The sequence below is a fragment of the Siphateles boraxobius genome, unplaced genomic scaffold (assembly GCF_051911475.1).
Source record: "Siphateles boraxobius isolate OS27281-9 unplaced genomic scaffold, OSU_SipBor_1 82, whole genome shotgun sequence".
NCBI classification, from domain to species: Eukaryota; Metazoa; Chordata; class Actinopteri; order Cypriniformes; family Leuciscidae; genus Siphateles; species Siphateles boraxobius.
The window spans coordinates 1,355,001-1,376,797 of NW_027509211.1; the positions used below are offsets into that span (position 1 = coordinate 1,355,001).

A 21,797-nucleotide genomic window follows, 5' to 3' on the forward strand; every position below is an offset into this window, starting at 1 on the left:
GGCTGAGAGGGTTCAATGCGCTGCAACTGAAGAAAACGCATGCGAATAGAATACAAATCTTCATGAGTTTTACAACACACGTGCTCTAAATACTCCCAGCACAACTGCAGGAAGACATTCGGCTGATATCTCTAATTAAGCTCTAGCTTTAATCATGTTTGAGCAAGGAAAAGCGCTGAAATCCCTGTAAAGGTACATGGGCCGTACACGCCCTGATTGGTCGGCTTGTATGACGTTGATTTCGAGACAGGACGTACTGAACATCGATAACAATGCTATGTTCAGGGCTAAACATACTCGCTGTATGCTAGCAGCCTACAGTCAGACAACATTTATCCAGACTCCTTTAGTATCTCTCATATTATCAGTTTATTCGCTATAGTTTAGAAAATGGTCAAATAATATGACAGAAATCAGTTGATATTTCACTGGTTTTGTCCGTCCTTCTGTTAGACTGTCTCACACATGAATCATGTTGAATATCTGTCAGCTGTTAAATTTAACTACACAATTAGATAATACCAGTTTAGCTCAACCGATTACCAAGCAATGCTTCATGTGGTTCAGTCTGTGGTGTAAAAAGGTCACATGATGATTTGATGCTCAAGAAACGTTAGCAGTGTAAATCATCTGTTTTCTATGTGAATATATATTAAAGTGTAATTTATTCCTGTGATCAAAGCTGAATTTTCAGCATCATTACTCCAGTCTTCAGTGTCACATGATCCTTCAGAAATCACTATAATATGATGATTTGATGCTCAAGAAACATTTATGATTATTATCAATGTTGAAAACGGTTATGCACATTGTTTTTTCAGGATTCTTTGCTGAATAGAAAGTTGTATTTTTGAAATAGAATCTTTTGTAACATTATAAATGTCTTTATACTGTAAGTTTTGATCAATTTAATGAAGAATCCTGAAAAATAAATGTGCATAACTGTTTTCAAAATTGATAATAATCATAAATGTTTCTTGATCATCAGATCATCATATTACAGTGATTTCTGAAGGATCATGTGACACTGAAGACTGGAGTAATGATGCTGAAAATTCAGCTTTGATCACAGGAATAAATTACACTTTCACATAAATTCACATGATTTACACTGGAATAATATTTCATATTTTTACTGTATTTGTAATCAAATAAATGCAGCTTTGCTGAGCAGAAGAGACTCTTGCAGTAACTTTGAAAATCTTACCGATCCAAAACTTTTGTTTTATTGAAACAGGAAGTTGTTGCAGGATGTTTAAAAGGGCTTGTTCTGTTTCTTAATAAGCCAGTAGGCTTTCGTTTACGTCACATGATTTGCACCTGAGATCAGGGGGAGGAGCTTTCTCATTCTACACAGCATCTGATTGGCTCAAGTGTGTGTGTGTGTGTGTGTGTGTGTGTGTGTGTGTGTGTGTGTGTGTGTGTGTGTGTGTGTGTGTGTGTGTGTGTGTGTGTGTGTGTGTGTGTGTGTACGAGCGCGCGCCCTGGAGTGCAACATGATGCTCTCATTAAAATATATCATTCTAGCACATAAATGAGCTCAAAGCTACAGCAATGAACACTTAAAGATGGAGCATTTGAACCTCTCCTCTGTCTACAATATAAATATGCCCATGTTATTTCTTTTGTTTTAATATCTCATTTGAATATCTAAAAGTCTTTTCCTTAATTATTTATCAAAAACTAGTGACAATGACGACAACACAAACTATTTTTTTCTTTATTGTTATTGCCACTTTCCTCAAACAATGACTTTTTTTTGTTGGTAAAAATACATAAGTGTTGTTTTATTATTAATATTTCCTAATTTTGAATATCTCTGTAAATAGGTGGATATGAAATTCCTTAGGGACTTCTTGACTATTAGTCAAAATCAGAGACGATGACACAATTTGAAATCTTAATTGTTTTCTTTTATAATTGTCACTCTCCTTAAATTTCATGCCAGATTTACCCTATGCGCTATCTTTTATTATTATTTACTTATTTTCTTTCTTTCTTTTTTTTTTTTTTACAAATTTTATATCTGATTTTCTCCATTAGTACAATTCCACCTTGTCCATAATGTCCCGTTGGGCATAAATCTGTTTGCCCTCTGGTGCCTGTGCTTAGTGTTGTGGAGAACTGCAAATGTTAATCTAACTGAAGGAGTTTCTGTTGTTGTTGTTGTTGTTGTTGTTTATGTGTGTATTGTTGTGTTTGGTCCTGTCCTGTGATTGTACTGTTTGTAAAACTGAAAATACTACAATAAATACGTGACCCTGGACATTAGGATATTAAGTAAAGATCATGTTTCATGAAGATATTTAGAAAATTTCCTACCGTAAATAACATTTATTTTTGTGAGTGAGTGCAGCACGATAATGAACATAAATCAGGGCTCGAATTTCGGTGCGGGATTGCGGGTATTGCGCATCTTTTTAATCATTCCCGCAGGTCTTGCGTTCATAATGCGGGAAATTCCCGCAAACATTCATTCAATCTAGCATGTAGGCCAATGAGTGAATTTAACCTAACAGATAATAAGATCAAATCAGTCATTTTAAAACATTCTGGGAGACGCAATTTCACAAACAGCGTGAGTGATTCAGCCAATGCCGCGTCTTCTCTGTCTCTTAAAATGTGTTACACAAGGCAAGCCAATCGCGCGGCTGCAGGCGGCGACTCTAGACTCTCGTTTCAAGACATTCGATGGAAATGTCACTTGTACAATTGACAATTGTCGGGCCATTGCATCGTCACTATTATTTATAATTTGTGCTTCTTTTTAAGTCTTACCTATTTAAACATTCAAGCGATTTTAACCCGCATAACAAACAGCTCGTGAGTCACAAAACTGAGTAATTTTTCTTGAATTATAGCGCTTTAACGGTCAAAAGCACACAACATTGTCTAAATTCCAGTCTTGGGGAGTATCCTCTCAAACACAATCGGTTATGTCTTAAAAAAATAATACAAAAAGAAAATGCATGTGACACTATAATGAAAACAGTATGGGCCGTTCACGTTACGTTTATTGCGCGTTCATCCATTGCTGAAACGTCTTCGTCTTCATGGAGAACGGCTCATGATTGCTTAGCAACAGCGAGCCCTTTTTAAAATAGGAGAAAGTGTCGCGGACTGCGCTTTACACGCAACATGTGAACGTGGATCCGTGCACTAGCTCTTAAAGTGAGAGTAGCCTAAACTGTGTCTGTCATTATTGATTATAAAACAACAAAAGATAGAATTAATTGTAAGGAATCAAGATTAATAGCCTATGTATTCAAATTATACAGGACTAAAAGACTTTTCCGTGTTATTTTACATTTGATTACTTTTTTCCGTTTCTAGCATTTCTGAACACTAGTGTTAGACCTAAACTTTTCTCTTTATTTCATGTATTTATTTGTGCTACTTTTTTCAATTTATTTCAAAGATGGAAATCAAGCTTCCTTTTGTTGTGTAAACTAAAAAAAATGACCCCATTGTAAAAACACAAATACAACGAGTGAGCAAACATTTAGGTGAACGTATTTTTTAAAAATTGTCTAAAAAAACTCCCCCCTCAAATTAAAATCCCCCCCATAAGAATAACCTAAAGGGGGATTTCCCCCCTATTTTCCAAAACGAAATTCAGGCCCTGATAAATGCACAACTTTAAAGGAGATTTTCTCAATGTTTGGATTGTTTTGCACCCTCAGATTCCAGATGTTCAATTGTTGTATCTCGGCCAAATATTGTCCCATCATAACAAACCGTACATCAATGGAAAGCTTATTTATTCAGCTGATGTATAAATCTCAATTTTAAAACATGGACTCTTGTGACTGGTTTTGTGGTCCAGGGTCACAAATATGATGAAGCATTTGGTGGCTCATAAATGCACCTGTTTGTGCACCTGCTCTAGTCATTGTGCAAGACTCTGATGCTGTAAACACAAGCAATGTCTCGTTTGACTGATTCGTCTCTGGTTAATGGTCTTGTTTCTGCAGAGTGTGATTCAGGGGATAGTTCAGATGAATATGACGACCGAGAGCCCTGCAGAGACGCTAAACTCATAGACATGGCCAACAAGGTGCGTAATTCCTCCACACCTCAGATTCGTCCAATCAGCACAGCCGCTGTGTGATTGACAGCTGTTTCCTCCAATAGATGTCCTTGCTGGTTCCCAAGACGACGAAGCCCCGTTACAGCAGCCTGTGCAGCGACGACGAGCTGCTCGATGACGAGACACACTGTTACCAGTCCGTGTCCGTACAGTGAGTCTATTAACACATGCTTCAACTTATTTATATTTTTATACGCAAATGTGTTCCTGTAAGGCTTTATTGGATTTAGCAATAGGAGAAGTTCATGTTTGATGTAATAATATAACACTTCCTTCTTTTCTTGACCTCTCTCTCTCTCTCTCTCTCTCTCTCTCCCTCTCTCCCTCCCTCTCTCCCTCTCTCTCTCTCTCCCTCTCTCTTCCTCTCTCTCTCCCTCCCTCTCTCCCTCTCTCTCTCTCTCTCTCTCTCTCTCTCTCTCCCTCTCTCTCTCTCTCTCTCTCTCTCTCTCTCTCTCTCCCTCTCTCCCTCCCTCTCTCCCTCTCTCTCTCTCCCTCTCTCTCTCTCTCTCTCTCTCCCTCTCTCCCTCCCTCTCTCCCTCTCTCTCTCTCTCCCTCTCTCTTCCTCTCTCTCTCCCTCCCTCTCTCTCTCTCTCTCTCTCTCTCTCTCTCCCTCTCTCTCCCTCTCTCTTCCTCTCTCTCTCTCTCTCCCTCCCTCTCTCTGTCTCTCTCTCTCTTCCTCTCTCTCTCTCTCTCTCTCTCCCTCCCTCTCTCTCTCTGTCTCTCTCCCTCTCTCCCTCTGTCTCTCTCTCTTTCTCTCTCTCTCTCTCTCTCTCTCTCTCTCTCTCTCTCTCTCTCTCTCTCTCTCTCTCTCTCTTTTATAATAAAATAAATAGAGTAATAATAATAAATAATATAAAGAGAATATAATACAGAAATCATGTAACAACTGAAGTTAGACATTGAACATAAAATACATGTGTGAAGGTCTGATGGGGTGTGTTCTGTGCCTGTGAGTGACTGAGTGTGTGTTTATTAGATGTTTGCTTAATTAATCTTGCCTCTCTCTCTCTCTCTCTCTCTCTCTCTCTCTCTCTCTCTCTCTCTCTCTCTCTCTCTCACACATACACACACACACACACAGGCGGGGTTCGTGGTGTGATGATTTCGGCTCGATCTCGGGCTCTCAGAACAGCATCTATCTGCCGTACACTGGTCATGTTAGTGCTTCGCTTCCTCGGGAAGAGCTCGACTCCACGAGCGTCCCGGTTATTAAAATGGGCTGGCTGGACAAGAATCCTCCTCAAGGGTGCGTGTGCGTGTGTGCACGTGTGCTTGTGTGTGTGCGTGCGCGCGTGTGTGTGTGTGCACGTGTGTGCGTGTGTGTGTGTGCGCGTGTGCTTGTGTGTGTGTGTGTGTGTGTGCACGTGTGTGCGTGTGTGTATCTATCTCTGCTTCCATCCAACGTTCTATATGTAACTTTTGAGCAAAATTTGAATATTGCGTAAATCAATTTATGAATAAAGCAGTTTCTGTCCCACATGTTCAAGAGAACAAAACGTTCACTTCCACAACAAAATATCTGTAATAAAAAAGGAAGTTTTTTTCGCACAGCATAACTTGTGTAAACCTTTTTTGAAGCAATCTGTCCTAAATAAATAAACTGTGTAATGTAATATATGTGTGTGTGTGTGCAGGTCTCTGATCTACCAGCGACGTTGGGTCAAACTGGATGCTGAATACCTGAGATACTTTGACACCGAGAAGGTGTGTGTTTCTGACTCTAGTCTTTTCTTCTCTATTTTAACAAGATTTTTCCATTTATTTCATGGTGACTTTACAGTAGTTCAGTAGTGTACACTCATCTGGTTAAAGTATGATGTGAAAGGACATGATGTGCGTATCTCACTGCACGTGTCCTTCATGACCACTGACATTTACATCCGCTGCTGATGGGGGGTTAAATGTTCATGTGTGTGTGTGTGTGTGTAGGATGTCTACTCGAAGAGGATCATACCGACCGTGTCCATCACCGGCGTGGTCAACGTGGGCGATCAGAAGTTTGAGGTCGTGACGCACAATCGCACTTTCCTGTTCCGCGCCGAGAGCGACTGTGAGTGTATAGTGTGTGTGTGTGTGTGTGTGTGTGTGTGTGAGTGTGTGTGTGTGTGTGTGTGTTTGTGTGTGTGTTATTGTTTAAAGTAGATAATAAAGTGTGTTTGTGAACGTGGGATGCACTGTTTATCTGTGAGGTTTAGTGGTCTGATGAAACAAAAGTTTGTGTGACCTCACGAAAACACACCAACACAGGGCTTATATATATATATATTTGTGTGCTGTACAAGACTAGAATTTTAAGTATTTCAAGTTCAAACTGTATTTATTTAATAGTTGTGGAACCGAAATATCAATAATAACCAGCAAAAATATGTTCTGCATAATTGCGGTGTTTTAATTATAAACCAGCCAGCTGCTTATTCAGCATATCAGGTAGAAGATGAAACACACACTCATACAGTCATCTAAAACATTTACAATACAGTAAACACTGTCATAATACATCAACAGTAGATCAAAGCAGAAGTGTGTTGAACTTCAACATGCACCACTTAAATTTATTGATTTAAATCAACGTTTTTTTGACGTTTAATAATTGCATTTAGCCGTATCACGAGTCCTGTTTTCTGTCCCTAAATGTAAGATCTCTTAAAGTGATAATTAAGACGTGTGTTATACCATTTAAGATACTTATAACTAAATTCAAGACTTTTAAAGATATGTCAGGTATATATGGAAGTAAATTTAGTTTTAATATCACATTCACATGACTTAAACACGAGATACTAGAGACTAGTGAGATAAACACAGTCACTTTCACTCAACGACTGAAGTGTGTGTGTGTGTGTGTCAGTGGACAGGAACGAGTGGGTGGCGGTGTTGAAGAGCTGTGTCGGGGTGTCTCGGGCGCGGACCAGCCTGGACTTGACCTTTAACCCCTGTGTGAACTACGAGATGAAGGGTTATCTAGAGATGCGTGGCCTGCGCTCCAAACTCTACACGGTGGTGTGTGCCGATAAAGTCTACCTCTACAAAAACACAGAGGTAAATCTTTCGTCTTTCCAGTTTCCAGGCTCATTCCTGCAGATTAGCTTTTCCAATGGGAGAAAAAGCCCTGAAAAAGCCATTTTCTGCCCGATTTGATCATTATTATTGGAAGGGGCGTGTCTATGAGACTCAGTAACGCCCACTGCTGTGATTGGCTAAAACCTTTGCATATGAAATGAGCATTAAATGTGGACGTGAAAACTTTTAAAGGTAAAAAGTTTTTACTATCACAGCTGTCGATATTAACTAATCGTGAAAAATGTTGAATATAGACAGACTGGTCTCACCCATGCTTTCTTCATAACTCACAGTTTAAATCACAGATTATTTTAATGCTACCAAGAGAAACAGTGTGAAGTTGAACGTTTAGTCACTGGCTTGATTTACTGACGCATAAACGAATTTGAGCCAAGGAACGTCTGACTGTAAATGAATCATTACATCAGAAATCACTGGCATTAGACTGAACACGGTTACTTGCATGTTAATCTTTGTGTCTGTGCATATATATGTTGCAGGACCCCCTTGAAAATAAGATGATACATCTCAAGGGGTTATCCTGAAATAAATTCAATTCAATTCATGTTGTGGCATAACTGTCGGGTCCATATCTTACTGTAAGAGCCTGCGCCGAAACTGCGACTGATTTACTTCCCCACAGGGAAATGTGCCGAACGGACAAATAATGCTCTATACTTGAAGATAAATAGCTTTAGGATGCTTTGATCCTGGATCTCTCATCTGACGCGCCAGTGGGTGGGGCTAAAGAAGTGGGCGGGGCTACATGAGTGGGCGTAGGTCTGATTCTGGTTTATAAGTGATCTGGTTGATTAATGTTATAATGTGACACAATCTGAAACCCGTCGTCTTCAGTGCTTGGTTTCAATAAAAGCTGTTTTTGGGCTAACGAGGAAGTATTGAGTTCTGAAACTTACAGGATGTTTTTATAGTACAACGACCTCGCTCTTATGTGTCAAAAGATCAAGGAAAACTTTGAGTTCTCAAACCATGACCACTTTAGTTGCTGACATGGACTCTTTCTGGATGTTAGTGTGTGTGTGTGTGTTACTTTTGTCTGATTGCATTGCTCAATGTTCAGTTGCATAATTTAAAACTATGTGTGTGTGGTTATTCATAAAGTATGATGAAATGATGTGTACAACCATTCCTGTTTGCATGGTAAAGTTAGCTTGTGTGTTTCTGTTCAGGATTATCGTCTCGGAATCGGGATCACGTCTATTGATATGAACGTTGGGAATGTGAAGGAGATGGACCGAAGAGGGTTTGATCTGACAACACCGTACCGCATATTCAGGTGACACACTCACACACTCTTTTATACTTCTTTCTATCCGTCATGCGTTCGTTCATCTCTCAGTTAATCTTTCGCTCTGAGAGTAATTGTTCAAAGTACAAAGGTCAATGTGAGTGAAAATGCAGTGGAGAAACACATATGCATTGTGTTTTACAAATATAAAAAAATGAGCCTAGATAATATTTCACAAATGAATAGAAACCATCCTACAAATTGCATGTAACCTTTGAACAAATACCAAATCTAGTGCATACAAATGATTGAGGACACTTGGCTTTTCATGAGATCTCTCGGCTCGATTTTCTCTCTAATGCAGTTGAGCAACTTCCTCTTCTAAAACAGTAGATGGCGCTTAGCTAGCGGATTAATGTAGCACTAGTCTCCCGGGAGACCAGTAGATGGCGCTAAGCTAGGTGATTAATGTAGCGCTAGTCTCCCGGGAGACCAGTAGATGGCGCTAAGCTAGGTGATTAATGTAGCGCTAGTCTCCCGGGAGACCAGTAGATGGCACTAAGGTAGCGGATTAATGTAGCGCTAGTCTCCCGGGAGACCAGTAGATGGCACTAAGCTAGCGGATTAATGTAGCGCTAGTCTCCCGGGAGACCAGTAGATGGCACTAAGCTAGCGGATTAATGTAGCGCTAGTCTCCCGGGAGACCAGTAGATGGCACTAAGCTAGCGGATTAATGTAGCGCTAGTCTCCCGGGAGACCAGTAGATGGCGTTAAGCTAGGTGATTAATGTAGCGCTAGTCTTCCGGGAGACCAGTATATGGCGCTAAGCTAGGTGATTAATGTAGCGCTAGTCTCCCGGGAGACCAGTAGATGGCACTAAGCTAGCGGATTAATGTAGCGCTAGTCTCCCGGGAGACCAGTAGTTGGCGCTAAGCTAGGTGATTAATGTAGCGCTAGTCTCCCGGGAGACCAGTATATGGCGCTAAGCTAGGTGATTAATGTAGCGCTAGTCTCCCGGGAGACCAGTATATGGCGCTAAGCTAGCGGATTAATGTAGCGCTAGTCTCCCGGGAGACCAGTATATGGCGCTAAGCTAGCGGATTAATGTAGCGCTAGTCTCCCGGGAGACCAGTATATGGCGCTAAGCTAGCGGATTAATGTAGCGCTAGTCTCCCGGGAGACCAGTATATGGCGCTAAGCTAGCGGATTAATGTAGCGCTAGTCTCCCGGGAGACCAGTATATGGCGCTAAGCTAGCGGATTAATGTAGCGCTAGTCTCCCGGGAGACCAGTATATGGCACTAAGCTAGCGGATTAATGTAGCGCTAGTCTCCCGGGAGACCAGTAGATGGCGTTAAGCTAGGTGATTAATGTAGCGCTAGTCTTCCGGGAGACCAGTATATGGCGCTAAGCTAGGTGATTAATGTAGCGCTAGTCTCCCGGGAGACCAGTAGATGGCACTAAGCTAGCGGATTAATGTAGCGCTAGTCTCCCGGGAGACCAGTAGTTGGCGCTAAGCTAGGTGATTAATGTAGCGCTAGTCTCCCGGGAGACCAGTATATGGCGCTAAGCTAGGTGATTAATGTAGCGCTAGTCTCCCGGGAGACCAGTATATGGCGCTAAGCTAGCGGATTAATGTAGCGCTAGTCTCCCGGGAGACCAGTATATGGCGCTAAGCTAGCGGATTAATGTAGCGCTAGTCTCCCGGGAGACCAGTATATGGCGCTAAGCTAGCGGATTAATGTAGCGCTAGTCTCCCGGGAGACCAGTATATGGCGCTAAGCTAGCGGATTAATGTAGCGCTAGTCTCCCGGGAGACCAGTATATGGCGCTAAGCTAGGTGATTAATGTAGCGCTAGTCTCCCGGGAGAAGCACTGATTTGAAACGCGTGCCTTTGCCTACAGCTGAGGAACATGAGCGGTGAACAGGAGAGTTTCTGTATTACTGTATCTATAATTAACCTTTCTGAGGATTTCTTTTGCAAAATGTTATTACATATCTAGACAGAAATCCACATTAGCACTTAGTAGCACTTCACTCTAGGATAGAGGAATATATAAACTGAAAGCTCTGCCATCATATGTTCCTTTTTTTAATTCTTCCTATCGGACGCGTGTGAAATGAATAAATTAGTGATTATGTCTACACTGAACAGGTCCGTTTCTTTCCTTCTCCATAAATTAATGAGAACATTTAATTTAATTGAAAGGAGGGTTTCATTTTGTCTGTCAAAATTATAATTTGGGCACTGCATGTCACAGGCAAGTTACGAAATAATTGTATATTGTTTGTTTTGTTCATTCATTATTTTATTACATTAACAGTTAAAGTCCCTGTAAAGGCAATTAAAAAAAAAATTCTAAACACATTATAAATGTTAGAAATGTATTGCTAAAACATATTACAAAGACTGTAAACTGTGAAGTACTGAATTGTGGAGTTAGACCGTTAAACAGTTTTTCACCATTGATATTTTCCGGATTTTTTGGGGCGGGTTTAAAACGGGGCTCAATATAAATCGAGCACACTCGCATCAGTTTAGCGCTCAATCGCGAGTTACTGTCAGTATTATTAGTTACTACAGCGTACAGTTCGCTAGTTAGCTATGTCTTCGTCACGGAAATGCGTACTACCTGGATGCGATCATGTACTAAACAGATCGGTGTCCTTATTTAAATTTCCTAAATACGATCACATCAAGAAGAGGTGGATTCATTTTGTGAAGAGCCACCTTGATGGAGAGCTGAGGATCACCACCAAAACCCGCCTCTGTAGTGATCATTTTACACGGGATAACTGGGATTCACTGATCCGCTGTTACTGGTGAATGGGGCCGAACGACTATCTCCCGCCTCGGCCTTCATCCTCCCGTCGCGCCGACAGCTGGTGACATCATCGGCAGTGCGTGCCCACCAATGAGTGTAAGTTGCCTTGTGCGCTTATGTTATAATTAACCTAATAAGCTGCTAGGAGCATCCATTCCGGCTGTAGCGGGTGACAGTTGAGTCGAGTGTGGCGACGGCAGCTTTACCGCGAGTGGGCGTGGTTTCAGCGCAGCCAGTGGACACGCCCCCAGCGTTTGAGAGCAGAGACTACTGCTCATTTTTTCAAGATTTTGATAGCTTATTTTATGTACTTGCCGGCTTTTTTATCATTCAAATTTGGCTGGGCGTCTAATAACACATTTTTCTGTGATATGACAAACTCAGAACACATACTTTATTTAGACTTTACAGGGACTTTAAGCTGACTGAATTCCAACTAAATAAATAAGTGGGACCCTCCTTTCAATTAAATGAAATGTTCTCATTAATTTATGAAAAAACTAAAGAAATAGACTCGTTCAGAAAATGTAACGTAAATGTAATCTGTAAAGCTTTCAGTTTATAGATTCCTCTATCCTAGAGTGAAGTGCTACTAAGTGCATTTGTTCAAAGGTTACATGCAATTTGTAGGATGGTTTCTATTCATTTGTGAAATATTATCTTGGCTCATTTATTTATATTTGTAAAACACAATCCATATGTGTTACTCGACTGCATTTTCACTCAAATGTTTGACCTTTGTACTTGCACATTGCTTTCTGTTTGTTTGCAAGTCAAGTTTTCCTTTGCAAAGCAGATTTGAGCTTGTTTCCAAAATGCTGGATTTGTTTGTTTAATTATGGCACAATATTAACTCCATATTATCCGGCCAGCTGAAATAACTGTGTGTGTGTGTGTGAGTGTTCGTGTGTGTGTGTGTGTGAGTATGTGTGTGGGTGTGTGAGTGTGTGTGTGTGCGTGTGTGTGGGTGTGTCTGTGTGTGTGTCTGTGTGTGTTTTGGTTCTCACGGATGTTGTGGTTTTGTAGTTTTTTCTTCCTTTGCTCAGTGAATATGAAAGTCAGATGTGACATCTGTGTGTGTGTGTGTGTGTGTGTGTGTGTGTGTGTGTGTGTGTGTGATTGTGTTTGTATCTGAGTGTGAACGCACTCAACAAATGCACGAGGTTTATCTCAGACCCACAGAAACGTATCCACATACTGCCAGTGTTCTTATTATTAACTAAACTAAACAAAACGGGGGGGATCATGACGTGATGCAGAAATCGCTGTAACGTGTGTGTGTGTGTGTGTGTGTAGTTTTGTAGCCGACACAGACCAGCTGAAGGATCAGTGGGTGGAGGCGATGCGCGACTCCATTAAAGAGGCCTTGTCCAATTACGAGGTTGCCGAGCGGATCTGGGCGGAGCCGTCCAATCAGATGTGTGCGGACTGCAGCGCCGCTAAACCCGAGTGGGCCGCCATCAACCTCGCCGTGGTGTTCTGCAAGCGATGTGCAGGTGAACACTAGCTGACCAATCACAAGCTTCGATTACTAGCTGAGTCTGTAAACCATATCTGATCAATAGGGCTTGGCAATCGGATTCTTGTTATAACATTTACATTTCAGTTCCTTTGTGAGCATTTCAATATGACTTTAAACCATTGAAACGCGAGACTCTGTGTTCGTGTGTATCAGCATATTGGATCTAATAATAGCCTGATATTCCTGCTCTATAATAACACTAATTAAACAACAGAAGAGAAAATTCACTTGTTCTTCAATGAATAACTTTTGTTATTATATATATATATATATATATAGTAGTATATACTTTAGTGTGTGTGTGTATATATATATATATATATATACATACACATTTTTTTTTCATTTTTCTTTTTTAATCGGAACAGCAGTTTTCATCAGAACAATCATGATGAGCCCTAATTGTGTGTGTGTGTGTGTGACAGGAGAGCATCGAGGTCTCGGCCCGAGCGTATCAAAAGTGCGCAGTCTCAAGATGGACAAGAAGGTTTGGACTGAAGATCTCATCCAGGTGCGTGTCGTGTATATCACATGCATACGATGAATAGACAGGATTTTGATGCGAAAACTGGACGAGTCAGAACAGATGCCTTGATCAAACTGGATCAGGTTATTTTGTTTAAGATAAAATGATCATTAAATCTCACAGCATTAGCTGTAACATGGAGGCTGCAAGAACAGTGGAGGAAAACTAATACTAGCTTTTGGTTGATATATAAATAAATATGGTTCGTGGTCTTTGAGAATCGATTTTGAATCGGCCACATTTCAAAAAACTATTAATTAAAATATCGATGGGGATAATAAAGTAATCAATCAGTGTCTCCCCGATATCTGGGATCCTGATGCTCATGTTTAACACACACACACCCTGTCCTGGTGTTCCAGCTGTTCCTGGCTGTGGGAAACGAGCGGGCGAATCAGTTCTGGGCGGCCAATGTTCCTCCCAGTGAAGAGCTGACCCTGAACAGCAGCAGCGACGAGAGACGCCGCTTCATCACCGCCAAATACAGAGAGGGCAAATACCGCAGATACCACACACTGTTCGGCAACCAGAGGGAGCTCAATAACGTGAGTCTCACACACACACACACACACACACACACACACACACACACACACACTGTTCGGCAACCAGAGGGAGCTCAATAACGTGAGTCTGACACACACACACACACACACACACACACACACACACACACACACACACACACACACACACACACTGTTCGGCAACCAGAGGGAGCTCAATAACGTGAGTCTGACACACACACACACACACACACACACACACTGTTCGGCAACCAGAGGGAGCTCAATAACGTGAGTCTGACACACACACACACACACACACACACACACACACACACACACTGTTCGGCAACCAGAGGGAACTCAATAACGTGAGTCTCACACACACACACACACACACACTGTTCGGCAACCAGAGGGAGCTCAATAACGTGAGTCTGACACACACACACACACACACACACACACACACACACACACACACACTGTTCGGCAACCAGAGGGAGCTCAATAACGTGAGTCTCACACACACACACACACACACACACACACACACACACACACACACACACACACTGTTCGGCAACCAGAGGGAGCTCAATAACGTGAGTCACACACACACACACACACACACACACACACACACACACACACACACACACACACACACACACACTGTTCGGCAACCAGAGGGAGCTCAATAACGTGAGTCTCACACACACACACACACACACACACACACACACACACACACACACACACACACACACACACACACTGTTCTGCAACCAGAGGGAGCTCAATAACGTGAGTCACACACACACACACACACACACTGTTCGGCAACCAGAGGGAGCTCAATAACGTGAGTCTCACACACACACACACACACACACACTGTTCGGCAACCAGAGGGAGCTCAATAACGTGAGTCTGACACACACACACACACACACACACACACACACACACACACACACACACACACACACACACACACACACACACACACACACACTGTTCGGCAACCAGAGGGAGCTCAATAACGTGAGTCTCACACACACACACACACACACACACACACACACACACACTGTTCGGCAACCAGAGGGAGCTCAATAACGTGAGTCTGACACACACACACACACACACACACACACACACACTGTTCGGCAACCAGAGGGAGCTCAATAACGTGAGTCTCACACACACACACACACACACACTGTTCGGCAACCAGAGGGAGCTCAATAACGTGAGTCTCACACACACACACACACACACACACACACTGTTCGGCAACCAGAGGGAGCTCAATAACGTGAGTCTCACACACACACACACACACACACACACACACACACACACTGTTCAATCTCTGATTGCAGTTCGTGAAAACTCAGTGTCTGTACGAACCCTGTATTAGAGACGAACAAAGATGAAAAAATATATATTTATGCAACCTTAATGAAGTAAAATCAGTAATAGTCCCTGACCGTAAACAGCAACAGAAAGACAAAACTGTCTTCATGAGCGAGTCAGCAGAGAAGACTTTATCTTGACAGGACTCAAACTTGTGAAAATGGAGAAGCAAGAAGCAAATGTCAAAAACCCCTGAACTGTTAAAGGGAAATATAACACAGCGGACATTCAGTGTGTTCTTTATTACCAATACAGTCTGACCTGAAGGAAGATGCTACTATTATTATATTACTATACTTATAATATTATACTACTCAGTGCTATTTTACTAGCTGTATACCGTTATGACTATACACTAAACTATTTACTATTACTTCTCACTTTATCTTATGTTTACTCTCTGCATCGCACTGTAGTTGTTCCATATCATATGCATTACCATAAAGGATCCATCAGTTATCTTCGTTATTGTATATTTGGAGGATCTATCAGTAAATATCTATCATTTTAGCGCTATACAAATACAGAAAAGGTTTTGTTTCATTTTCTCATAAGCACAAGAAAAGCTGAAATCGGGTTAAAGACAGAAAATGCTTTTTCCACAATGAGAAAAGTTTATTTTATTTAATGTGAAAATGAACTATCGAGATTGTAAATAACTAGAGATGGATCTTTTTTGTGCACCACGTACAAACCACTGAAATCGGTTGATCAATGTAAACGTTATTTTTGTTTTTATCCAGAAAAACCGCAGCTCTGTGTTTGTCTACGCACAGAACCGTTGTGTGAACAGCCACTATCGTGTGTATGGTGAATGAAATAAAATAAAACAGTTGTTCAGAGTTGCACCAGACCGTACATCCTTCACACACTCAAGACATGCAGTGATGTGTGTGTCCTGAGGAAAAGAGGATCAGCTGTGACGTGATGAAGCGTCAGGCGATGGAAACCCGCTCTTGCGTGTCAGTGTGTGTTTCTGTTGTGACGACACACACGATATTCTGACCCAGTCGCCTCGGTTCTCCTGCATCACACACACACACTGATCACGAGAACTGATCCGGCCTCGTTAGGAGACCATCTGATCTACCCAGATATTAATATGTGGTTATGTTTGGAGATTATCGACGATATTCTGTTCACCTGTGGCTGATCGTAATGTTGTGGCTCATCAGTGTGTGTGTGTGTGTGTGTGTGTGTGATGTTTTGGTTAATGTGAAGCTGAGTGTGACATATTGTGTCTGTTAGATGAACTGATATGTGTGTGTGTGTGTGTGTGTGTGTGTGTGTGTGTGTGTGTGTGTGTGTGTGTGTGTTCTGATGAAATTATTATTTGCGTGCACTCACACACACACACACACACACACACACACACACACTTACACTCACAGTCAGGCAGACACACACACTCTCACACACACTCTCACACAGGAAGCTTTCAATGCAGTCCACCAAAACAACACAAAACCAATCACAGCGTGATGTGATCTGCTTCCTAAAACACACACACACACACACACACACACACACACACACACACACACACACACACACACACACACACACACACACACACACACACACACACACACACACACACACACAGAGAGACAGACAAAGAGAGCATTCACTCACAGAGAGAGAGATGAGTTGAATGAGAGCAGGCTGAAGACAGACAGATTTTCTGGACTGAATAAAAATTTTTTCTCTTCGCTTTAAAAGTTATCATTCTTATAACTATTATTGATATTATCATAATCTATTTTTTTGTCTGAAAAGAAACGCTAATGTTTTTTTCCTGCATTAGATTACTAAAGGAGTGAGACTGAGGGAGAAAGAGTGTGTCTGCATGTGGGTTTGTTGATCAGGCTGTGACTAGGCTCCGCCCACAGCTAGTGTGATATATCTGACCCCGCCCATCTCATACAGGCCCCACCCCCTCTCCTGCAGGCCCCGCCCACACCGCCCCTCTCTGCTCTCATTCGCCCCTCATTCTCTCATTCTGTCATTCGGTCGCTGTGATTCACGTCAGTGTGTTTGTGTGTGATCTGCACTGCGCTTAGGGCTATACAACACACACACACACACACAGTGAGGTCGAGGGCCGACTTTAAACCTCGTGTCAATCAGCTGGGTGAGTTAATGCATGTGTTTTCTCAGGTGTGTTAGAGAGAGTGCATGTGAGTTTTAAGTTTGTGTTAGGATGGAAGGTTTTCTACAACATTCACATGATGTTTGTAGTATTAGAACACATACATGTGCTGTGTGTGTGTTAAGATTGAAGGTTTTCTACATCTTTCACATGATGTTTGTTGATGTTTGCATTATTAGAACACGTGTGTATGTGTGTGTGTGTGTTTGTGTGTGTGTGTGTGTGTGTGTGTGTGTGTGTGTGTGTGTGTGTGTGTGTGTGTGTGTGTGTGTGTGTGTGTCAGCCTAAGGAATGCCGAGGCAGACCCACCCAACAGAGAATGAGCAGGAGACGATGATCGTGTCTCTCTTCACATTCTTACCTTCCTCAATGGGTGGCTTTGTGTGTCACACACTCACACACACACACTGATTTACTCATGTCCTGATGAATGCGTGTGTGTTTCTGTACTTTGTTAATGTTATGCTGGCATGTTTGTGTTTGTATTGTGTGTTTTGGTATGATGTCATATGTGTGTGTGTCGTGTGGAATTTCTCTTCTCCATGACGCAGTTTTCTTCTCTTTCTGCAGTTTTTATGTGTGTGTTTGTCTCTCTGTGTTGTGTGTGTGAGTGTGTCATGTGTGTTTGTCTCTCTGTGTTTGTGTGTGTGAGTGTGTCATGTGTGTGTTTGTCTCTCTGTGTTTGTGTCTGTGAGTGTGTCGTGTGTGTTTGTCTCTCTGTGTTTGTGTGTGTGTGTGTGTGTGTGTGTGTGTGTGTGTGTGTGTGTGTTTGTGATGTGTGTGTGTTTGTCTCTGCGTTTGTGTGTGTGTTCAGGTTTATATTACAGTGTTTGGACCAAATGTCTCCACAAGAATAGTAAAACCTGAGATCAGCATTGAGGAGCAGCCAACGGCCTCCACGAGGGAAATGGGTTAATAAACATTCTACATTATATTTTTTTGAAAATGTAAAAATGCAGAAAGTTTTGTGATGTGAGTAGGTTTAGGTGTCAGGTTAGTGTGTGTGTGTGTGTGTGTAAGTGGACAGAATATACAGTTAATGTCTATGGAGAGTCCTCACAAAGATAGCGAATCAGACTGTGTGTGTGAGAGAGTGTGTGAGAGTCTGTGAGTGTGTGACAGTTTGAGAGTCTGTGCGCGCGTGTGTGTGAGTGTGTGTGTGAGAGTCTGAGAGTCTGTGCGCGTGTGTGTGTGAGTGTGTGTGACAGAGTGTGTGAGAGTGTGTGAGTGTGTGTCATGCTGTGGAAGTTGTAATGACAACATCCTGATCACTGTATGTAATGTTTCTTTCATCTCTTCGGTTTTCCTGCCCGCTGTCAGATTAATTTAGTGTGTGTTTATGTGTGTCTGATTTCATGTGGTGGAAATACATATTGTAGGTTGTGTAAGAGCTCAGAGTATGTGTGTGTTTCCATTACAGTCCTCTGGAATCTCAGTGCTACGTGTTATAAACAAAAACACATGTTCACACATGCTGCAGGTGTTTCTGGCCTGCGTGTGTGTGTGTGTGTGTGTGTGTGTGTGTGTGTGTGTGTGTGTGTGTGTGTGTGTGTGTGTGTGTGTGTGTGAGATATCTTTGGCTGTGTCCGACATCGCCTCCATCCATCGGGATCTAAAGTTGCTTCTTCCAAGTCGTCTGGTTTGCTGTCGCTGGCTTTAGGTCTTGATTACACACATCTTAATTGTTTTCCTAGAGCTTTTTACATATAAGAGGTCATCATGCTATAAGAATATCCTGCAAGTTTCCGAACTCAAAACTTCCTTGTTTCCTTGTTTGATAGGAGAGCTAAACACAAATAACAGTAACTTCCAAAAGTTTTTATTTTATTTATTTTCAACAATGTGAATGTCTCAGTTGAGTAATATTTATTTGTATGTGGTACATTTTAACTGTGGATTCTTTGGTAAAACAGTCGCATTTTCGGCGCAGGCTTTGCAAACAAGTCAAGTCACCATTTATATAGCGCTTTTAACTATATGGGCTGTTTCAAAGCATCTTTACAGTGATAAAAGGAAATTAAAGTAACAGAGATTGTTTTGGCTTTACAGCAGCTCTGTGTCCAGTTATTTCTGACATGTAATGATTAATGTAAATTCTGATTTTCTTTGTCTAGCTATGTGCCCGTAAATAAAACCAGTGAGTGACTAAACAATCAACTTCACATTGTTTCTCTTAGTAGGATGAAAATAATCTGTTATTTAAACTGTGATTAAAGTAGAATGCTCCCTTTGCAATCGCTTGAGCTGTCAATCAAACAGCGCGTTTATCAGTGACTGAGTTCTGGACTCTCACTAAAACTAATAATCGTAATAATCAATGAAACCCTTATTTACATTGTGTTTGCACTTTTAGTTATGATGAAAGCATTTGTTAGTGTGCAGAAATCGAGTTGCAATGATGAGATCACTGCATTCATGCTCTCAACTGCAACCTTTCATGCCACAGATCTAAATATAATACTATAATCAACACTCAACACGATTAGTTAACCTTGAGAGCTGTAATAGTAAAAAAGTTGTCGAGAGTTAAAAGTTGTCGAGGGTTCCACTTGTATGACTTATTTCATATGCAAAGATGTTAGCCAATCACAGCAGTTTACACTGAAGTCTCACAGCCAATCACAGCAGTTTACACTGAAGTCTCACAGCTAATCAGAGCAGTGGGCGTTTACACTGAAGTCTCACAGCCAATCACAGCAGTTTACACTGAAGTCTCAGAGCCAATCACAGCAGTGGGCGTTTACACTGAAGTCTCACACTGACATGCCCCTTCAAACAAATATACTCGGATAAACGACATTATAGAGGAGAAAACTTTTTTTTTCCCTGGTGACTTTGGTAACTTTGATTTTGTTTCTGTGGATGGAGGGTGGAAATCCAGCAAATGAACTTTCTGAGCGTCTGAGAATAAACACTGGAGTTGAAACTAGATGAAACGCACAGTATTTACTAAGATTCTGTCACTAAATCCACAGCCGTTCCTGAAGGAGTGTTTGTGTCGAGACAGACGACGAGACTGATGGTGTTTCTGAGGACTTGATTAATACAAAGCGATTACTGTCTGTGTGGGTTTTTCTGCTTGTGTTTTTAGGATTATCATACACACACACACACACACACACACACACACACACACACACACACACACACACACACACACACACACACACACACAGAAACACTAGCACACTCTCTCTCACACAAACTCATTGTCTGGTTTGTAGTTCGGGTGTGGTTTTATAGCATTTTCAACAGACGCAAAGACATTTACTCTGATTTGGAAAGCTGAAACACACTCCAGATCTCTCTCTCTCTCTCTCTCTCTCTCTCTCTCTCTCTCTCTCTCTCTCGCTCTCTCTCTCTCTCTCTCTCTCTCTGTGTGTGTTGATATGGTGGGTGGTCTGCAGCAGAGCAGGGGAATTCAGAAGAGACACAGGAATATTTTTCTCACTCACAGGAAACAGAAAGATTCATGAGGCATGTTGGTTCATTTCATTAGTTGCATTTCAAGGTCTTACAGTTTTTTCCAGCTCTACATGCAGTGTGCGGGACTCAAACCCGTGTTTAGTGTGCGGGACTCAAACCCGTGTTTAGTGTGTGTGACTCAAACCCGTGTTTAGTGTGTGTGACTCAAACCCGTGTTTAGTGTGTGTGACTCAAACCCGTGTTTAGTGTGTGTGACTCAAACCTGTGTTTAGTTGTTTATTGTGTCGGACTCAAACCCATGTTTAGTGTGTGTGACTCAAACCCGTGTTTAGTGTGTGTGACTCAAACCTGTGTTTAGTGTGTGTGACTCAAACCCGTGTTTAGTGTGTGTGACTCAAACCCGTGTTTAGTCTGTGTGACTCAAACCCGTGTTTAGTGTGTGTGACTCAAACCTGTGTTTAGTTGTTTAGTGTGTGTGACTCAACCCCGTGTTTAGTTGTTTAGTGTGTGTGACTCAAACCTGTGTTTAGTTGTTTAGTGTGTGGGACTCAAACCTGTGTTTAGTGTGTGTGACTCAAACCCGTGTTTAGTTGTTTAGTGTGTGGGACTCAAACCCATGTTTAGTGTGTGTGACTCAAACCCGTGTTTAGTGTGTGTGACTCAAACCTGTGTTTAGTGTGTGTGACTCAAACCCGTGTTTGGTGTGTGTGACTCAAACCCGTGTTTAGTCTGTGTGACTCAAACCCGTGTGTAGTGTGTGTGACTCAAACCTGTGTTTAGTTGTTTAGTGTGTGTGACTCAACCCCATGTTTAGTTGTTTAGTGTGTGTGACTCAAACCTGTGTTTAGTTGTTTAGTGTGTGGGACTCAAACCTGTGTTTAGTGTGTGGGACTCAAACCCGTGTTTAGTGTGTGGGACTCAAACCCGTGTTTAGTGTGTGGGACTCAAACCTGTGTTTAGTGTGTGGGACTCAAACCCGTGTTTAGTTGTTTAGTGTGTGGGACTCAAACCCGTGTTTA

General features: G+C 41.8%; 1 protein-coding gene across 7 annotated transcripts in view; it reads left to right on the top strand.

Moving 5' to 3' along the window:
* arap1 (ArfGAP with RhoGAP domain, ankyrin repeat and PH domain 1) overlaps nt 1–21,797 on the top strand; it is a 105,578-nt gene that overhangs the window by 30,438 nt on the left and 53,343 nt on the right. For all 7 annotated transcript variants that reach the window (XM_077221394.1, XM_077221393.1, XM_077221395.1 and 4 more), the window contains 10 exons: nt 3,975–4,057; nt 4,135–4,241; nt 5,172–5,336; nt 5,725–5,794; nt 6,020–6,140; nt 6,939–7,129; nt 8,341–8,447; nt 12,521–12,720; nt 13,172–13,257; nt 13,635–13,817. In XM_077221394.1, coding sequence (XP_077077509.1) covers nt 3,975–4,057; nt 4,135–4,241; nt 5,172–5,336; nt 5,725–5,794; nt 6,020–6,140; nt 6,939–7,129; nt 8,341–8,447; nt 12,521–12,720; nt 13,172–13,257; nt 13,635–13,817 — 1,313 coding nt within the window. The remainder of the gene's footprint in view (nt 1–3,974; nt 4,058–4,134; nt 4,242–5,171; nt 5,337–5,724; nt 5,795–6,019; nt 6,141–6,938; nt 7,130–8,340; nt 8,448–12,520; nt 12,721–13,171; nt 13,258–13,634; nt 13,818–21,797) is intronic.